The 21,633-nt window shown below is 41.0% G+C and overlaps 1 protein-coding gene across 2 annotated transcripts in view; it reads left to right on the top strand.

Annotated features, from left to right (window-relative positions):
• Positions 1–21,633, top strand: part of USP22 (ubiquitin specific peptidase 22) — an 87,407-nt gene that overhangs the window by 16,100 nt on the left and 49,674 nt on the right. For both annotated transcript variants that reach the window (XM_042828146.1, XM_042828144.1), the window contains exon 2: positions 17,611–17,743. In XM_042828146.1, coding sequence (XP_042684080.1) covers positions 17,611–17,743 — 133 coding nt within the window. The remainder of the gene's footprint in view (positions 1–17,610; positions 17,744–21,633) is intronic.

Raw genomic sequence — 21,633 nt, 5'->3', positions numbered from 1 at the left:
TAGTAATGCAGCTAGTGCCCTAACCAGCAGATAGTGTTGGTGAGTACATCTTCCTTTAGGAAACAAGGAAACAAACTATAAAGGACACTGCAAGACATACACCTCATCTGCCATTGAACATTTGTTGGCATGATGGGAGCAGTAATGAAGAGTTCTCAAAAACTATTGATGTTCTTACAGTGTGGGAAAGAACAAGGAGAGAAAATGATATATATGTTCAGGTGAGACTGTGCCTTTATATCTCAAAGGTGAAATATGGTTTTGGCTCGATTCTGCCTGTAGTGCTCCTGGTGGTACAGCTGGCTCTGTCTGCCCCATGCATGTGGCAGAAGTTCTTCCTGGGCAGGATTCTCAGCAGGAGTCCTTGGTGCAGGCACTCTTGGCCAAGTTTCCTTTCCCCAAAGGGTGTAATTATGTCAGGAGTAATTATTGTGCAGATTTAGCCTCCTGCTTGTGTGAACACAGATCATTCTCATGGATGGACCTTCATTTTTCCTTGGCGGTGGTGTTATTTCAAATACTTATGTTCTGTGCAAAGCCACATGCATTCGCATCTTAAAAGTAACTGGTGCTTCCTCTGTTGGCACGTGCCTGTGCTGCAATTCAAATACGTCTCTTCAAAAGCAAATTGTATCCATCTGAAAAGCTGGTAGGTGTCATTGTGGCTGCAGGTCAGATCTGCTGCTGCCACCAACCGGTTTTGGTTTTTTGTTTCCTCCCAGTCGTGTATTTACTGATGGGAAGCCAGCTGAAAGTAACTTTTTTTTAATTGGAAAACCAAATGAGTATATTTTTACTTCCCTCAAAAGCAGTGCTCATGGTATCTAATGTCTGCTTATATCTTCTTAAGAGAAATTATGGAAATACTGCTCAGTGTACTAATTTTCTATGGCTTTTTTTTTCTAATTACTCCATTGATTTCAAAGTGTAGATTTGTGGCAAAGCACACCAGGGTATATTTGAACAAAATACGGAGCAATAAAATTGTAATTGTAATTCGTGTCTGATGATGAAGGAACAAAGCATTAATGTCATTAATTTTGGTGGCAGCCTTTTGCTGAGTGTGGCTGCTTCGTTCTGAGGCCGCGCTTCGTTAACCTTCTTGCCCAGCTCCCATCTGCAGGGCAGTGCCCAGCACTGTGGGCTTTTTGCTGGTGTTTCTGACTCTGTGCTGTGTTGGTGTTGCCCACGCAGCGACTTCATCTGTGCTGCATTACTGAAAATGCAGATAATTCCTGTAAATGGCTTTAGAAACTATTTCTCATTTCAATACCAGTCTCATGGAGGAGTGCTAGAGAACTTTATCTCTTATCACCAGAGAGCAGAACTGTGTGATGAGAAAATGTTTTGGTGTTTAGAAGCCTTAAGAACACGCGTTTATTCCTTTTGGTGCTGCTGCTGCTGGTTGTAAATCAGGCGTTTCAGCTGATGGAAACATTCCCAAGTTTTCTTTTTTTTCTTTTTAAGTCTAAATTAAAATTAAAATATCACTGTGACTGATTTTTGCCTTCGGTTAATTTCGTTTCTGTGTGACTGTACTTTTTTGTTTGGCTCTATGTGTGTATGGTCAAACAGTGGTGTATGTGTACATAAAAAATGAGTCCAACAACAGTAACGTGATAATAGAGTTAATGGCAGTTTGCTTAACCTTGGGAAGGAGAAGCTGAGAATGGTTATACAGGATACTTACTGTGATGGTATCCAGCGTAATACAGAATCTTCCTTCTCTGCCTCTTAAGGATCGTGTTCACTGATTTAAAGGTTAATTGACAAACATTCATGGTTGTCCGTGTTCTGTCAGAGCAGTGTGCTCTGGCCACATACAGGACTATTTTTCCCTTTATCTTTCTGTGTTTCTTTCTTTGGATGTTTGTGGCTGTTGGTGTTCTGTCTCCTCTTCTTTGGTTTAAAGAGGAACTTAGTATTATTATTAACTATATAATATTAATGGTTACTCTGAATTTCTTTTCCCCTTTAAGAGAGTGTTTGCCAGCATAAGAGCTGCCTGAATCCTCCTGAATGCAGAACTGCTGTCCATTGAAATAGCTGCTGTTTCTGACTTTCTTTTTCCCCAGTAGAAGCAGACTCTAGCTGTCCATGAAGAGAATCTTCTTTTGCTGTAAAGATGGAAAGATGAAACTGCTTCAACACAAGGTGAATAGAGCTGGTAGTGTGTTTGTGAATGAGTGCACCATTGCACTGCCTATACCCCGAGAGCCCATTCAGAACCATCGGAGTTGTGGTCGCTTCTCACATTGCTGTGCTTTTGGGGTGCTGTTCTTTCCTTCTTCCAACAGTGTGCCTCAGGAAGACAAATAAGGGAGGGCACAGATTTGTCAGGCTTCTTCCCCAGTTGTTTCTGTCAACTTTGTTTGGAAAAAGCTTCATTTTTGTGTTGTTAGAGACAAAGTTTGACCGGTTTGCAAAATACAAAGAGACTCAATTTTGTAGTTGATTTATGGCTGAGATAATGGAGGATTTGTTGTAAATTCTCCAAAACCTTGTTTTATGCTGAGAGCACGGTGTAATGGTTGGTGAGGCTGAGCTGTGCTCTGAATATTTATCAAACATAGCAGATCTGTATTTCAAGGTGTTGCAGCTGACCGGCTGATAATGCTTGCAAATCCGTTCTGGTAATAATAATCCCTTCTCTGAAGAACTGCAGTGCAGTTTGCTATCTCCAAACAGACTTCTGGTTATTTCAACCTATTTTCTGCTCATCAGCTGGGCTTAGATAACTGAAATTGATTGTATTTCCTCTTCTTACTTCTCTTTACCTCTTTCTCTGTTTGAGTCCTCAGAAACCCGATTTTTGCATTCCAAATAGATTATTTGAATCAAACAATTATTCATACAACTTGTCTCTTCTGTTCTGCTTTATGTTACAGTGCATGCACACCCAGGTACTCTTGAACTCTTCTGATAAGATAAACTGTAAATTACATTTGAATAGGCTTCTTTCTGAAAGCATTCTGTAGCTCTGCTGTACAGATGATCTTCTGGTAAGTGAAATGCTGCTTCTGTTCATTATTAGTGCTAATGGAAGTGCTGTGAGCCCAGTGTTTGCTGATGTCACCGAGAATCTGAGCTCTGGGTTTTTATGCTTGTCAGACGTGCAGTAACTGCAGTTCTGACTGTCATCTGAATGCATCCATCTCATCTGCATGAGTATTTTTATTGGCAATCAGCTGTACTGCACAAGTAGACTGTCTTCATTCCCTTCCTTAAGCATGGTCTGCAGGCAGCGTTGTTTCTGGAGCACCAACCGCTGCTGATTTGTTTGGTGTGTGTGCTCCGGGAGGCTCTCTGTAGCTGATGTTCATCTTGCAGTTTTTGTGCATTTATTTCTTTTTGAAAGGTCTGCCTGCTTTTAGAGGAACTGATAAGCTTCTGTCCAGATGCATAATGAGAACTGCCAAATGTCCATAGCATTAATAGAGGTAGACGTAAATGGAGCAAGGCCTCTGCAGTAACGTACGTTTTCCCTTCATGCAGACGGTACCGGGGTTCACGTAGATACAGAGTGTGTGTAAAATTTGTCAAGGCTTCCTGGAGCTTTGTATTTAGTCCATATGAAGAGTATATAAAGAACCTTCTGACCCCATCTTTGCAGGAAGTTGGGATTGCTGTCTCCTCTAAGCAGAACGATTGCATTCATACATGTGTGTATATGTATGTATGCATACACACAGATTACACATCGTGCTGTATTTTCATTGGGTACAATCAATGGAAGGGACAGTTCTCTACAGCTGATGGAGGGAAAGGATGGTGTAAAAGAAGTGGGCTGATACGTTTCTCATCTTACTTGCAGTTACTCCTATTTTGCAAGTTATATTGATATTTTTTCTTTTCTTGAATCTAATGGATTGGCTTACAGAACTTGAATTCGTGTGCAAATATCTATTCCTGCTTGCTTATCTGTGTTATAATGGATATTATTTGGGGATTTTACTGTCTCTGGTTTTCCTAAGCAGTTTAAGTTCAGAGGACAGCTTGCATGTCTCTCCCAGAACTGCATGTAGGCAGCACTGTTCCCCACCTCCCCCCTTCAGTCCCCAGTGCCATCACTGCAGTGTCTGAAGTACACTTTCATCCCAGGAATTAATTCATTGCTGAGAAATGCCAGTGCACAGTGCTGATGAAAAACACTTGAACGTGCCTGGAAACTTCTGAGAAATCTCCCTTCTCTTAGAGAACCTTTTCTCTATGTTCTTAATTTATGTGATTAATCAAAGAACAACTGGAGTAATTCATTAAGTTTGACAAGCAAATTGTCTTCTACATCAAAGTACTGTCTTCGTAGCTCTCTGGCAGTGAACAAAATTAAATTTCTAATAGGAATTTTAACATTTTCCACTTAATTTTGATGAAGTTGTTACGTGTTCCATAGAAAGCTACTTTTTCTTGCCTACAGGGCACAGGCATTCTGGCTAATAGAACACCTGAAAGGTGAGAGTACTGTTTGAATGCTCGTGTAAACTTTGTTCCTTTGCTGCCTTGTCACTTGTGTTCTAGTACTTTAATTCCAAGAGCGTTCTGTTGCACAGATGTGAAGCAGTGTGTGTTTCATGAGCTTCAGTAGTGCCAGAAAGTGCATCATGGAGTGGAGGAGTGGCATTGGGTCCAAAGCTTTCCGTGTTACTGGATCCTGTTCTACAGAACTTCAGTTTCAACAACTGCAGTAATTCCCAGGGTATTTCAAAACTTCTTCGCTTCAGTTCTCAACACCTTTAGTAAAAGCAGTGCTCCTTTCAGAAGATTGCTGCGGTAGTTTGGAGCTGGTGATCCAAAGTGCTTCTCAGAACTCCCCAGCTGTTTTACCCTGTGAAAGTCTCTTTTTTTTTTTTCCTTACTTAAAAGGAGGTTTAGCATATTCTGTATTTGCTGATATGAGGATGGATCTCTTTTTTCCCTCCCTGGGTTTGGGTAGCACTTAGAATGTCTTCCATCTTTCGTATTTTAATAGAGGCATCAAGTAGCATTAGGATTTTAGGAAACATCAGTAATTCAGAAAGAATCCGGTGTTTATACAGACAGGCTGCATCATGCTTAAGGCTCTGAATAAGCTCACATACTTGGTGTCAAAGAAGGAGGGGATGATTCTGGTTCTGAAAGTAATGTGATCTTCACTTAATTTTCACACTTCCTTCTGTGGCCCTTCCAGCATCTTCCTTTGGAACAGTAAGGGGTATGTGAAAGGTTTTTAGGAACAAACTTCCCTTTAAGGGGAGAAACCTCACTGGTTCTGTTTTAGTTTTTACTCTATAGAGCAAGGAAAGTAGGAAGAGAGATCTGTTGCCAGTGTGCAGTAGGCCTCCCCTGTAAACTGGTCTGGTCAGCAGGACATCTGTTCTTGTCAAATCTCTGAATATTTTACTGTAGGAGATTACACTTACTGGAGGCTACCTGTGAGTTTATTTCTAGGGTTGCTGTGGTCCTGCAGCTCAGCCCTCTGCAATTCAAGTATGAGTCAGAGAATGGTAGGGATTGGAAGAGACCTCTGGAAATCATTTAGTCCAAGACTCCATAAGGTCTTCAAGGACCTCTTGGTCCAAATTAAGAATGAACAGAATAATTGTTAGAAGAATGAAATAAAAGCTCAATATTAAATTAGTTGTAGATCAGGTTTTTTAGGTCTTCAAAAGTTAAGACTGTTCTTCATGTATTTGTAGAACTTGAATTCTTTTTTCTTATGCTTCTCCTTCCACGTGATGCTTTTGTGCTTTCCCTTCCTTTCATTGCTCCTTAATCTTGTGTAACTGCCTTGCAAAGCTTGAGGTAGGCAGTCTCCACCAAAACCAAACCAAACTAAAAACCAGCCTATTGACAAAACACCTCTCCGTTTCCCTGCCTGAATATTCATTCTTTCAGCAGTAAGGACAGGCTTCTTTTCTTTCATTGAATTCATGTTGTTTAAGGCTGCAGTGCAGTGAAGCTGCTCCCTTTGCTGGCAGGGTGAGCAGCTCCTGACCTGCACACAAACTCTGCCCTGTTCTCCTTTCCTCGTGGGCAGCGGTCTGAGCTGGGTCAAGATGAAGACTTGCATCTCTTTGATGGTTCTCAGCATTGCTCGTCAAAGAATTGCATTGCACTGAGGCTCTGGTCTTTTTTTTTTTCCTTAACACAAATGCCAATGGACAGATTTAGGGCCTGGACGTCAGCTCCATTCACTTGCAGGTTTGCCTCATGTTTGTTAAACTGAGCCCAATCAGTATCAAAATAAGTTTCCTGAAGTCAAAACGACTGACATCCCTCAAAAAGACACAGATAGTTGCATTTGTGATTACACTTTTATTTATTTATTTATTTAAAGGATAATTGTATATATAATTAAAAAAAAATCCCTTCTATTAGCATTCTTTTCAGTACTGTGCAGAATAGACTTAGCAGGGATAAATTTTTCTACCCTTAATTTAATCACGGTGTTGAAATTCGTCTGAGTCTTCTGAATGGAGCTCTGATGCTAGTATGTGAAATGTAATCCATTAATGGCTTACAGGCATCTGCAAGAAGAGGATGTATGGATTTTTACTTAATGCTGCTGTTAGGAAGGAAAAAAAAAACACAAAATATTGTTGAATTGTTGGCTATTGCTAGGAAGAAAATAGGAGTTTGTTGAGGAGATTGTTGTCCCAGCTTCTCTGAAGCTATCAAGAAATGCTGTCCTTGCTGCTCTGAATCTGCTGCAGGTCTGTGTTTGCAGTGCTCTAGCAGGGCAGGAATCACGGAGTGCCCCGAGTCGGAAAGGACCTGGGGGATCACTGCGTGCAACTCCTGGTTTCACACAGGACCACCTTCACCTCAAAACATGAAGATTTTGTATTGTCTGTTTGGTCTAAATGCATAACTGGGTAAGGTTAAAGGTGCTTTGCATATAACAGAATGTTTTTTCCTGTTGTAATGGAATTTTGGCTTTCAGATAATTAACATAGCATGTTGGGGGGGGGCAAGCATAGGTCTGAATACTTCCATGTTTCTACAGAAAAGCAACTGTTTGCTGTGGCGGCTATGGTGTGTTTTGGGGGTGTTCTTCATTTCTGGTAGGGGGCAGGATTGAGGGTTGTGTGTGGGTTTTACTGTGGGTTGTTTTGTTTTTTCCTTCCTGAGCCCATTTCAGAGATTCCCCTTTTCTGTCCATCAGAAACATGCCCTGATCTCGTGAGGCAGTACCAATCTTACTGCTTCTCCTCCTTGTCCCCAGTTCATTTCTTTGGGCTTCAGGTGAAATGAACTTAGTTTGCAAAACAACTTAATATTCCCTCTGTGTCGTGAAACGTTAAACCAAAATCACTGGCTGTGCATCGTAGTAAGAGACAGAAGCTCTTCACTGAGGAGCTATTGCCCACCTTCCTACACACGTAATTAACGATTAATCTTTGAGACTGCAGCAATTTGCAGATTCCTTAATGGACGCAGGATGCTTGTTTCCCAGATGTTTTTATTTCTGGAGCTGCTTTCATTCATCTTCACGACTTTTTAGTTTGAGTGAGAAACAAAAACCACTTTTCTCTTCCAAAATTTATCTTGTGTTCTCATAGCTTTGGAAAGCTGTTACCAAAGAATATCTGGTAACAGATATTCAGGGTTCAGAACATCCATCTGTGCGAATCTTCAGGCTGGAGGCTGAGCTGCAGCTCTCTGACCACTTCTGTCTTGTCTCCATAACTTCAGCTTTGTGAATGCACCTGAAAATTTTCCAGTGAATTAAAGACCTCGTGTTTTGCTCTTGTAAAATGAATTATTAATTTGTTTTGTACTGAGGTATGAGGAAGTAGAGCTTCAGCTTACTAGATCATCAAAGCACATTCTGTGTGAGCATACTGAATTTGCTTTCATTCTCTGAATGTTCCAGCCACTAACGTGCTGTTTGGCTTACAGTACTCCTGTACATGTGTAGCTGCATCAATGTGAATATTTCCTTAGATGCTGAGCTTTTAATATCAGCATTTTAGCAGAAAAGCTGAATTTCTAGTTTGACCATTGTGGGTTGATACTATGCATCATTTGGGTGAAGAAAGTGAAAGCGCTGATGTTTCAAACCCTGTGAATATTCCATCTTATTCTGTACAAAATGTTTGCTGTGCAGTTTTATAGGACTGACTTTGCTGTGATGATGTGATGACTGTTCAGTGCATATAATTTAATAGTCTTCTCTGTGTCAGCTTATGTTTCTTGTAGGATTTCAAGGGGGGATGTGCATTTTGGAAAAGTTTTTTGGTCTTTGAAAGCAGAAGCAGCGAATGTTCTGTGTAGCTTTTGTGCAACTGAAAGGGAGATTTATTTTATTGTCTTGTAACAGTTTTTCTTGTGGACACTGTTAGGGGACTAGAACTTGTCTTCAGCTCCTGTTAGACAAAAAGGAAGTTTTATTCTTATGGCCCAAAGTGACTTTGGCTTGTATGACTTGTTTGTTATACGCATAATCGAAACCCACAATTGTCAGAAAACTCCTCAGCAATTGGGTTAATTTTGGTGCTAGCAGTAGGCTTGTTTAGCTACAGCAGATATAAAAATGTCATACATAATAACACTTAAAGTCTAGACAGAATGGTGTGTAGCTCATAGGGAGCTTCTGAAGGCAGGAATTTTCCTGCCATACTGCTGCCTTTCTGGTTAGGCTTGACAATGCTTCTTCCCTATTCAGTGCAGCAGTTTTTCTTTTCTATAAAACAAATAGTTGCTAATAGATGCACTCAGTCGGTTGGTTGCTGCTCATTTTCTACTCATCTCCTTTTTTGCTGGGTGTATTTTATCTCATAAATAAGTCACGCCACAGAAAATTTGTGCTGTAGCATTTCCGAGCCGTCTCAGAATTGCTTCGGCTTTGTGGACTAATAAAGTTAACATTTCTTATGAACATCTTGGGGTGGTTAAAAGAAATAGAGCTGAAAAATCTATGCTTTTCTAAACGAAGCTGTAGGACTTTGGTCTATGTATACTGAAGTTTTTTCTTTTTTTTTTTTTTTTCTTTTTTTCCTGAAAGGATGCCTCCTGGAGTATCTCCATCAAAGCAGTGTGGCCAACTTCCCAAGAGCATACCTGTGTTCATAGGAAGAATCAGATGTCTGTGTAGTGTTACACAGGGCAGAATCTCCCTGCAGCACAGGCAGTTGAATAATGCTCTCTGCACAGCTCTGGGCAGGTCTGTCTGTTCAGCTTGCTTCTTGCCTGGCTTCCCGAGTCATGTGCTCACAGATTAGATCAATACATTACCTGATAGGACGGTTAAGAACATTTCCCCGATTTGCTGACGCGCGAGAATGGTGAGGTAAAGTAATAGATTTAGTACTACATCTTAGAATACACTACTGCAGTATTGGCAAGCCCCTTCTTCTCATGTGAAATTCGCTTCTGCAGTGGTGCATTGCAGGAAATAGATAAAAATCAACGCTGCGCATATCCACACATCATTCATATTCTGTGGCAAGAGGCCTGTGCCGAGCCTTAAGCAGCTTACGTGTTTTCACCAGGCGAGTACGCCTTGCACGTTGAAAAAAAAAAATCTTGCTGAAGAAGAACATGCAGTTTAATTTGAACAAGATCCATTATTTAAATTGTTTAAGAACGCAGTAGGCTATGAAATGCATCTTTCGTGGAACGCTGGAGGAATCATTTAGACTTGTAAATGCTGCTGCTTGGGGTGAGCACTCACCAAAGGAGAAGCAAATGAGCAATTTCAGCAGAGTCGTTTGAATTGAGGAGCAGAATTGCTTTTGTCTTGTTGAAATATCACTTGTTACCACTGCGACTTCATGTAGAAAAGCTGGGATGGTTTTGTTTTTTTTTTTTTTTTTTTTTTAGGGTATCTCCCTGTTTTTCCAATGTCCTGTGCTTTTAAGTTACACAACTTCTTTTTTTTTTGTTATTCTGCTCCCTAAGTTTTATTTCAGTGTTACACCTACTGCAGAATTCGGTGTGAAACAAATTGGAAATTGTTGTGTTGTTATTTTTAACACGACAAAAACCACCACAGCAACAAATCTGACTAATTGCTGAGTTTTTGGCATGGGAAATGATCCTGAGTACAAAGAATAGGGGGGAAGAAAACCCCTACATACAGGGCACCTGATGACTAGCGAGATCTTTGGTGGAAATTAGAATAGTGTGTACCCTGGTTTTTGACTGACTCACGCTGCTCTCCTGGGAAAAGCCCTTTAATCATAGCATTGTTAGCATTTATGCAGCCTCTGGATGCTGCGCTGTCCTCGTTTAAGGCTGTCTTCAGCCATGGTGGCTATGGGCTGCCACCAGGCCTCCCTTCAACATCCTCTGGGCTGAGCAAACCAGGGGACCTCAGCACAACTCAGCTGCTCCTCACACTCCTTACCCCAGATCCTTCCCCATCTTCCTAGCTCTCCTTCGAGCTCTTGGCTAGCTTTGTTTCTTTTTTGTACTGTGCTTAAAACTACACGCAGCACTTGAGGTTCGGGTGTTCCTCACCAGCTCCCCTGTGCAGTCACCTGGGTTAAATTGGGAAAACATATATTAGGTGCAAATTGTATGATACAAAACAGAGCAGTTTAAAACAGTTCTTCTGGTAAGAAGGGTGGGATTCCTGATACAGCCTGTGTTGGGAAGTCTCCTGTGGGAACTGAGCTCCGCAACATAGGGATCCCTTGTGCTGTTACCACTGCCCATAGTACTGCTTTTGTTTTTTGTTGGGTCAGCGTTGTTCTTCGTGGGGTAACGCAGTGTAGAAGACCAAAGCAGCTGGATGGCAGAGCTTTGCTGCGTAGATTTGGATTGAGCCATCTAAAATGATACATAAATGCTAGGGGAAAACTCTGGTGTCAGAAAGTTGGCATCTTCGCGTGAATCCAGGATGTTACTGAAAAAATAAATGAAATCTTTTGTGGAAAGAAACTTCTCAGGAATGACTTGCTTGGATGCTAATAGGAAACTGTTTCATGGGGACAAATAAGATGAATTCACTGATATTTTCCATCCTGCCTTCCAAGCCTCATTTGAGCTTTGATCTAATTGAATGAAAGGCCACATAAAAGCAAGTCATTATTTTAGTTGTGTGTCCTTGGGGAAAAAGAAAGTGACTGACTTCAAGTAGTCGCTCACTTTGGAACAGGGAAAGGTCACTTTAGGATAGGGCAGTCCTAGCATGTGGCTGTGTAACAGTGTGGTGTTAACAAGTAGATGAGATGCAGTAGATGTGAACTGGATAGAACCAGGAAGATCCAAGCTCTAGGCTAGCAGCACGCTTTCAGGAAGGCTGCTCTGGCTGTTACAGACCAGTCTTTGCATATATTAATTCCAACTCTGTATTCGTGGTTGAGGGGAGGAAAAGGAGGTTCTCTTACTAAAAAAAACTTCCAGAATTCTTAATTTATTTTTTATTTTTTTAATTCTTTTGCTTTACTGATTTCAGAGAAGCTGTAGTGTGTTTGGGCTCAGTGGAAGGTGGTCTTCAATACTGTTCTAAATTAATGCTCTCAAGAATTTAAAGAAGTGCATCCAGTCATCTAATAAACACCAAATAAACCCGCTATATTTTCTGATACTTAGTATAAGGTAGAAGCTTTCTTGAAGCTTTATGTGTGGAACCTGTTTGTAAGGTGCTATTTTGTTTGAGGGTTTTTTTGGGGAGTGTATCCTCAGCAAGTCTGTTGATGGTACCAAAAATGAGTTGTGCAGTTGACAAAGTAGAAGAGAGGGTTGCCATTCAGAGGCACCTAGGCATGCTCAAAAAGTCACTACCCAAGAATCTAATGAGATTTAACAAGGCCACATGCGCTGTGTTGCTTTTGGATCAAGGCAATCCTAGGTACTAGTACAGACTGGGAGAGGAACTTGATGAGAGCAGCCCTGCTGAAGAGGACTTGGGAGTCTTGATGGATGAAAGGTGGGACGTGAGCCAGCAGGGTGCTGTTGGGGCCCTGAAGGCCAGTGATATCTTAGGCTGCATCAACAGAGAGGTGGCCAGCAGTGAAAGGGAGGTGGTTGTCTTTCTCTCCTCTGCCTTTGTGGGGCCACATCTGCAGGCCTGGGGTCCCCAGCACGGGAGGGAGCTAGATGATCTTTAAGCTCTTCTCCAACCTGAGCTATTCTAATATTTGTACACTCAAGAGTTATTTAATATTTGCTTCTTCAAGTTCACGTGTTATATTGGATCTGCTTTCAGCTGCTGCTTAGGGAAAGTCTTCCTGTATTTTCCTTCGTTGTGATAGGCAATGAGCTTTTGCCAGTCTGGTCCCGTTATGGCACTGAGTTATAAAAGTAACCAGTGTTTGTGTTCTGGAACCACTCAGTGATACCCATTCCTGTTTTATGGTACAGTTTGGAGAAGAAAAGTCGATGGTTTGGCTATTGGTTTGTCAGTCAGTTGGCACTGGGTGCTGTCAGTTTTGTGGGAGTTTCTTCAGTTAATTAATCCAGACTTTTAATCTTTCAGTGTGATAGATAGTGTTATTTCACCCTGTGAGCGGAGGATCTGAAGGCCCTGGACAAAATACATTTGTAAGGATACGAGCTTCAGGAACTGGAAGCAGCTAAGTGGGCTTCTTCAAGTTTCTTTCTCCCCTCCCTGCAGTTCTGCCTTTGTGATTTCTCTGTCTGGGGATCCTGATTGGAATATTGGTCCGCTCCATGTGTATGGTTCCTAGTGGGCTAACCATGCTGTTGTGGCACACCATCACTGCTGGGGGAGGTGGCTCTCGCTGCCTGTTCATTAGGATAGAGTTCCATTCCCCCAGAGAATTCATCAGCTTGGCATCAGAGCACTGTGGAACACTTAGCACAGCCTTGTCATTGCCAGATGAGCAAATTGTGAGAATTTGTCGAGTCCAAAAAATACAACTAAAAAAGGAACAGGATTAGCATTCTTCTATATCCTTTAGACAAGAAAAAAAAAAAAGCCCACAAAAACTAATTAAGCAGGTCATTCAAAGTACTGTGATATTGGCCTCCAACGCTTCGTATCATCTCCCTTGTGTGGTTGCTAATGTTTCTTCCGTGAAGACAGAAGGGGGGAAAAAAAAAAGCAACCTGAAAATAAAGACAATTAAAAAATGCTTTCAGAATTAAAACAGAACAAACATACAAACAAAAAAAAAAAAAAGGCAAACAAAAAAACAGGAAGCAAAGACCGCAGAAAATAATTCTCTGCTAGTGGTGTTCGCAAACTGTTTTCAGTATTGGGGATGAAAATAAGATAAATAAAATGATCCCAAGATTGAAGCCGTTCAGATTAATGCTCATATAGTTTGCCTTATCAGCAGGGAGGTAGTTTGTGCTCTTGCTGATGTGCAGCATCTTAATGTGTAATAAAAAAGTTTTGTCAGTTTGGAAGAGGAGATGGTTTGATAATGGCTCTTCAGCATCTTTTGTGGTATGTTCAGCAGCACATCATTTCCTTCAGTTTTTCCTACCTATAGGCAAAAGTATGTTCAGTCAGAACTAGCCTTGTGTTTAATCTACCTCAGGGTAGCAAACTGCTCAGAGAGTCATAATAGTATATACTGTGTTTTTGTTTATGCTTGAGAGCTGTGATGTTGCTTAAACACTTCAGCTTTCTCATTTGAGTTCTCAGTTGTTGCGTCTGTGTTGAAACTTGTGCAGAAATGGTTGCAGCCAGTTTTCTGTACGCAGAACTGAAGGGCATCTTCTGTCTGCTCTGCCAGTGCAGGAGCCAGCAAATGCAGCAGTGCGCAGCAGGCACCTTGTATTCAAAGGTTGCTGTTGCACAGAGATGAAATAGTTAATTGTCTTTTTCTGCTGCTTTAAGAGATCCAAATAATTGTTTGGAATAACCAAGAATTAATAAGCTTCCCATTTTTTGTTTTTTTTTTTTTTTTTTTTGAAGGTGACTTTCTAAATATTTGTTAAACTCATAGAATGTGACTTGCTGCTCTGCTGCCTCTAATAAACCTTTCATTAGGACCCCTGACCTCAGTGAAATGGGAAACAGAACGTGCAGTATTGATGGAATAATATTATTTAAAAAATCATTTCCAATCAGACAATATCAGACTGAGTCTTAGTTGCAGGAAGTGAGAGAACAGTACTTAAGTTGATTTATTATTATTATTTTTTTTAGTTTATTGACTGCTAATGTGTCAGAAATGTGTGCTTACTCAGAGTAACTCTGAATCATCCTATCAGTGTATGGAGGAGTGATCTATATGCCATAGCACAGAGGAGTGCAGAATCAATCCCTCGTTTCTGCTCCCTGGAATCTAAGAGCTCTGCTCTGAAGTTGAAGTATTTAAATGCATGCAGTGTCCCAGGTACCGTATTAATTGATGGACTGCAGGTCAGTGATGCCTGCCTGGGGAGAATGAGCCTTGAAGTAAACTGGGACCAAGAGCTGGTATCAGTGTCTTAAGGCAAATTTGACCCCAGCTGGTTACTTCTGAGGTGCAAATGGTACTGTTAAGCCTTCCAAATCTTGTCAGCTGTGCTTCAGTATCGGCTTTCTCCTCCCACGTGATATATGTCTTGTTTTACACAAACACTGACTTATTTCCCTGTCTTTGGGGGAAATGAAAGTGGGTTTCTCTTAGGAAGTTTTTACTTTCCAAGTGGTTGCAGTTCAGCATGAGCGCTTGGACATGATAAAAACACCTGCAGGGATCCATGGCTTAGTGCACTGCACTAAGGTTAGCCTAAAAACATGTTTTTCTGCTTTGCTTATGAACATTCACAGTGTGCTACACCTTCCTTAGGATCTTGTAACCTCACAAGCCTTGCACAGTCCTGTGTGCTACCTGGTTCATCTTTTCCCATGGATCTTTGTGGTGAATCTGGTTTGTGGAAGGTAAAAGGCAGGCGGTCTTTGGCTCATGGGTTTGAAACTGATAACATCTCTGTTGTGGAGGTGCTTTGACGTAACTTGGTTTGTGCCAAAGAGGCAAAACTGCTGAAATACCCTAATGGGAAACTTATAAAGATGTTTTCCTTTCATTTACAATTAAATAAAAACTGAGCTTCTAAAGCTACTCGTAAAATAGTTGGAAATACAGGAGGATGCTATGCAATAGCCGAGGACTATGTATATCTGATTTCTTCTGCACAGTTTGATTTGCAGAAATAGTGTATTGCTATTCAGAGTGCTATCTGAGGAGTTGAGGAGCCAATACTGTGTGAACTTCCAGCAGGTTTGTGGGTTTCTGTACACCTGCCCAGCATGACCTTCTCTCTGGAGGTGAAGCCTGTGCTGACCCAGAGAACAAGATTTGGGGCTGAGGCTGTCAAACTCTGAGCTCCCAGGGGAAAGCACTACGAGGGGGGCATGCTCGTATTTTCCACCACTGTTTTGGTGGTAGGAGAGTAAACTAATATTAAGCTGCTCTGGCAATTTGGAGAGACTTGGAAGTGTCAGCAGTCTAGTTAGCTGACCTACAAATGCCTGCTGCTTTTTTAGCTCACTTCTTGCAAATCCGTGAATGGTACCATGAGCGGGCGGCCCCTTAGGGAGGGGTTCTATTGAGCAGCCCCACCAAGTGATTTGTGGTTGGGTCCCTTTCATGTATCGCTGATCAGCATGGCATCAGGCCATGAGCAAGGCCTGGTTTGCTTTCTGAAGAAGTTGAGACTTGTTTTAAAGCAAGCTTGCCACTGTATGGATCCGACTGATTGTGATTACTCATTTGCTGTGTTCTGTTTCGCCTTAGTCAGACTGTGGCCTCAAGAGATGTAAGTGGGGTGGGAGTATTATGAAACGCAGTAATTTGATTATTTGGGGGGAGGAGGGGACTGGAAGCTTTGTCTTTAACTTAGCAAATTGTTTAAAAGCTCACAGAGATGAAAAGAAGGCAGGTAATCTCATTAAGAATAGCCGCTATGCTTTTTGGTATTGATTTTTTTGCTCACTCTGTCTTAACGTTTTCTTACAATTTTAGAAAAACAGTCTTGAGCTGTTCTGAGCAAATAGAGGACATGGTAAAATAGCTTCCTTTAAATAAGTGAATGAACTCTTCTTTTAATTAACCACTTAAAGAGTAGCGTATGTGTGTAAAAAAATTAATTCTCATTTGAATGAAAATTGATATCCCAAGAGTTTGTCTTTTTTGGCTAGAAGAGTTTTTACACACTAAAGTCATCTGTTTACAATGCATTTAATGCTAGAATGATTATTTTTAGCAGGCTAAGGGAAATAGCGAGTTGCTGGAGTTGTCATAGCAGCAATCTTAACAGATAGGCTGATCCTATTTAGCTTTTGCAGCCACAGAGCAACCGTTAGGCAACAGTTTGACAGTTCTGCAGCATTTCTTCTAAAGATGGAATTTGTGCTTCTGGTGGTGATGTATTTTTTTGGTCCTGCTTTAAAATATTTCTTTCTGTAGGTGTGTGGAGTTTTTAATCGACGGATCTATTTTCATCAAACAGCTTAGGAGGACTTTGGATGCACAGCGTGTGGAATTCAGAATTCGAGTCTTAATTGGTAGAAGTTTGAAATGGAATTCACAGCACAGCATATTGCAGGAGCCCTTGGTTTTGTTTTCTTTTAAAAACTATGAATATTCTGGAAGAAGCCAGTCTACAAAACAATATTGTGCATCTTTTATACAGCTCTAATTTTAAGTTGTGGCAGACTGTGCCGATACTGCTGAAGAACCTTGGGGTTTATCTTGGATTAAATACATTGTCTGGGTTGGGGAAGTCATATCTTGATATTCAGTAAATTCTGATTTTGTTTATTTCAATGTGCTTCTACATTGAGCAAAAGTATTTATAGCTCTGGGCTGTAAAAGTAGTTCAGTTACTCTTAAGCAGACACTTGAATCCACTTGTCTGAGTGCAAGTGAATTTGTTTGATGTGAGGGACTTCTCCTATCTGCGTCTTCTAGTTGGGTAGTTTGGACTTGAATTATTTTTGGTTTGCAGAGCAGAAGGCTCATCCCCAAACTCTGAAGTCTCTGACTGGATAGAGTAATTTTTTCGAAGATCTATTGCAGCACCTGAGTTTAATGCCAAGAAAAAGCTTTGGGTTTTTTTGGCTGAAAGATAGCTTTGAATATGATGAGAGCCAGAAAGTCTACGTAATCTTCTCATTGTTTTCTTCAGGCCCTGCTTTTTAAAATGTATTTTCATCTTAGGAATGCAGGCTCTCCTGTCAGGTTTATGTGCATACTTCAAAGAAGCATCACACCAACTCCCATCCCCAAAGCTCCCATACTGGATCCCTTGGGAACAGTCAGACTCGGAGAGGCAGTGCTGCAGGGTGCCCAGGAGAGGCAGTAGATCTGGTCCAGCACAACTGCTTCCAGGCTTGAGCACGTGGCTGTGCAGGTTTCTGTGCTGATGCTGGGTTTGTCTGGCACCAGAAATGCGGAGATGGAGTGAGGGGGTGGTGGGATTGCATCTTGGAGAAGCAATGGCTCTTACCTCTACTTGGAGTGTTCGTTAAGCTTTGAGAGCTGTAACCAGTTCAGCTGCCTATCAGGGCTCAGAAATATATTGGATCAGCTGAAGAGTTTTCTCTGTTAATGTCTTACTTGGTTTCTCTGTCGCAGAATCCTGTTTTCCCCTCCTGAATCGTTCAAATATACTGAGTGAAGACAGAGCCAGCAGCTGGATCTGTTTGGTTCTTCTGTTCAGTTGCATTTGGATATGTGCTTCTGTTGTTCACGTTCTTTGTCTGTTTATCTATTTCAGGCAAAGTCGTGCATTTGTCATATGTGTGGTGCCCACCTGAACAGACTCCACTCTTGCCTCTACTGTGTCTTCTTTGGCTGTTTTACAAAGAAACATATTCACGAGCACGCGAAGACAAAGCGACACAATTTAGGTAAGCTGCCTTTTTTCTTTTTTTTTCCCCTTCCCCCTCCCAATCCTACTTTGAAAGGGAAAGTCAGAATATTATTCTTGATTCTTAACGGTATTTCAGGCTTACCAGAAAGGTGCAGCTTCTATTTTAAATTTTATTTGGAGTTGCTTGGAAATTGAGCACTTAGCAATTGTGGCTGTAAAGGTGATAAACAAATCACCCAGGAACGTGTCTGCTTGCTTGGTGCGTTGATGTACTCGGTGTGTGGTTACACACCATTTTAAATCTGCTGGTATTAGAAAGTAAACGTGTTATAAGATCTAAGATTTAAAACTGCTACTACCATCTAGAGATGAAGCTTATTTTCATTATAAGCTGTACGTATGAGGGGATAAGTTAGGCTTTCACCTTCTACAGGTTACCCAAGGAGGCTGTGGATGCCCCATCCCTTGATGTGGCTCTGGGCAGCCTGGTCTGCTGGTTGGTGACCCAGCATGTGGCAAAGGGGCTGGAACTGGATGAGCATTGTGCTCCTTTTCAACCCAGTCCATTCTATATTCTGTGATTCACATCTTGTCGTTAAGGCTTCTCATTATCATTTGCTCATGCTTCAGAAACTCACTGCCCTACATATTCAGCTTCTTTTGAAGAAATTTCATTCAAGTGCTTGTCCTTAAGTGTAGTAAACCCGGATCTTCTGGAAAGATGAAGGGAGTAGGGCACACTGAGTAGAGCACCTTCCATGAAATATTTGTTGGGTACGGGGAAAAATAAGATCAGGAAAAAAAAAAGTGCATTTCATATGTACTGTAAGTTCATAGTAGTACAAAAATAGTACAGAAAGGCATTCCAGTTGCATAGGGCTGTTCAAAAGTGCTCTGAATCAATTGCACATCATAGCAGAATCCCTAAGAATTTTTTCTGGTAACATTTTTGTTATAATGCAGACGATCTTATATTAGAATTCTTGTTATGTTGAGGTGGGTAGATATTTGCTTCTATCAGGACTACGACTGAATCAAATTTTGCTTGATTTACAGCATTTATCTTCAAATGAAAGTACATTTTTGGTAGAATGATAAAGAGCAAAAAAGGCATTATTTCCTAGAAGGAATGTCCCTTTACTGTTTTGGCCAGAGTTTCATTTCACTTAATCCTAAGCGCTCACAGAAAAAACTGTTTTCAGTTTCCATGAAGACGAAGGTGCTACAGAAGACCTGTAGTGCTGTGTAATCCTGTGCTTAAGAAACTGGCATATAAATTCACTATTTATGAAGGAGATGTCTTAAGCAAATTTTCATCATGTGTGTGCACAAAGAGTGTAGATTCTATGGTGGTACAGACTGTAAATTAAGACTGTAAATTTAAGACTGTAAATTACCTGAATGGTGCAGTACTGGAAGACAGTACTGACTGTCTGCCTGGAGATACTCAGAAGCCATCTGGGTGTGGGTCTGGGCACCCTGCTCTGGATGGCCCTGATGGAACAGGACAAGGTAACCTCAGAGGTCCCATTCAGCATCAGCTGTTCTATTAATTTTCTTCTTTGCAGCAATTGTGGTGTTGATGGCTTAGAAAGAATGAAGGTCGGAGCTGGGAGGTAACCTGGTTTAGAAATGCTAGAAACAGCAGTAGGTCAATGTGCTCGTGCTCTAGGAGAAAAAAAACAACAAAAACACCCCAAACCCAATGAAGAAACCTGTGTGATGCTTCTTACTGCTTTTTGTGAGATACAGTCTCAAAGAGGTTTTGAACTCAGTTACTGGGATTGGGTTGTTTGGGAATCTTTACCAATGCAGAAGTAGAAATTTGTCTAGTAAAACTCTTCCCTAGTAAAACTCTAAGGATTTTTGGTAGAATATACATATGGAAAAAAAAAATACTTCCAGTTTAAGCCACACCTACTGTTTAAAAGATGTGTATACAGTTCTAAATTGAGACCATTATAAAGCATTTGCCTGTTTATCTGTGGCTACTGTGTAAACATCGTAGTATTTTTACTGTTAAGCCTACTATATTTAAGGAAAACTCTTTTGAAGGAGCCATTAATTGTACATGTAGTGAGCTGCTGTTTCAGCCATGTGTTTGGGCAGCCTGAATTCTTCCACGTTACCTTCCGTGCAAGGTAGAATTTGCTGAGATCTGCTATAGTGAAATGTCTCCCATTGCCTTGAATGGAAAAACAAAAGCTGGACAGAGGAGGGAGATGCTTTGAGAAGGATGTGCTCTTGCTTGAAGGCTGCTGTATTTATTTTAGTGGTGCTAGATAATTGAGAATATATCAGAGAAGGTGCTTAGCAAAAGATGTACAGCCTTTGTGTCAAAAGCTGATTGTACAAGGCAAAACACAGTACAGTGTGATCCTGTTCCAAAGAACTGTTAGTTTGTGGTTAACTGTGAAGTACGTAGAGCACAAATGCATGTAATGTGAAGATAATACAGCTGCCTGCTTCATTTCTAGCTTTGGAGTTTCCTTTTTTATTTTTCTAATGTATGTTTTGGTGTTTAACTTCCAGCTGCATGTGAAATGAGCTGTAAAAATGCCTAGTTCTGCTCGTACTTTCTGTTGCTTTCAGTGCTGCAGTTTTCATTGGAGAAAATAACATCTAATAGGCAAAAACGGGTTAAGTGCTTAGAAATTTCAAAATGAACAGGAATTATTTTAAAACACTTGGTGACTTTTTGCTGAGCCAACATCAGTCTCCATGGAGACTAGCAGGAGTTGCACACTTAATCACTGTTCTAAGAAATATCATAGATTTCAGCTGCAGCAGCTGTCTGAGCACTGGAAGCAATGTTTTTGCAGCTAACTGCTCAGTGTTTCAGGAGCCTTCAGGATCATAGTCCAAAGTGTTCTTAAAATACATCCCTTGTTATCTCTGCTTCCCTGAGCAGTATGAATTAGGCACTCACATCCTGACTGTATAGCAGTACCTGTGCTCTTGCAGCTGCTTGCCTGTTCAGTCCTTGTTATTGATACTGTACTTGTTTTAATATGTTCCTTGAATTGTGGGTGTGGGTGAAAGGTAGGCGAGGTAAGATCCTGCTGAATGTTTGGGTTTTTTTAACATTCTGCATTGCTCAGGCTTTGTTAGTTCAGTTAATACTTCTGCTATGTTAGGAATAGTTAATGCAATATGCAATTTCTTGCACAGAATATGCAGATGTGCTGGTTTGAGCTTGATAACATGCCACAACTATGTCACACAAACTCCTAAGAGAATTAATCTTGGTCTAGGTAATATACTAAAATAAAGGTATGAATTCAGTTTAGTAATTCCCAGAGCAGAATTCTGTGTTGCTGTGTGTTTTGCTGTCCTTCAATGAAACGGTTATTCCAAGGAGGATGATACCAAAGTGTGGATCACAGGTCATCTCCTGAAGGATATGTTGCAATGAAACATGCCCTATTCAGCCAAACAGCATTAGTTCTGGTCACCTGGGTCTTTCAAAAGCTGAACGTAAACACTCCTTGGTCAGTAGGATGTGCATGCATACCTGCTGTGTTACCTGCTTGCTTATGTATTGTTTTCTTGTTCCCACTATCTCTGGCCTCTTAACGTTTTTCACAAAGACATCAGTGGATATGCTTGGCAAAGTAAAGCACTCAAGCTTGAAGCACTTTACATGGCTCCCAGATGGAGAGGATGAAGACCTTTTGCTGCCTAAATTTCAGCTTTCACCTCTGAGTGACAACTGGAACTCCTCATCACTTGTGCTGCCTGATAAAGTTGCTCTCATTCCTACGTTCTCCTCTCTGATTCTTCTTCAGACTGATGCCTTTATTTCTAAATGGCGATCTTTGACTTTCTCCTTACTATTTTTTGCAGCTGTCCAGAGTTTTGTGTAAGAAGGGATATGACAGAAATCACTCTGATATTAAATAGCAGCCTGCTGTCAGTATTGAAGGT

The sequence above is a fragment of the Centrocercus urophasianus genome, unplaced genomic scaffold (assembly GCF_019232065.1).
Source record: "Centrocercus urophasianus isolate 14NV4802_14NV808 unplaced genomic scaffold, USGS_Curo_1.0 seq_29, whole genome shotgun sequence".
Taxonomy (NCBI): Eukaryota; Metazoa; Chordata; class Aves; order Galliformes; family Phasianidae; genus Centrocercus; species Centrocercus urophasianus.
Note: the sequence above shows the minus strand (reverse complement) of the source record. Positions and strands in the feature narration are given on the sequence as shown.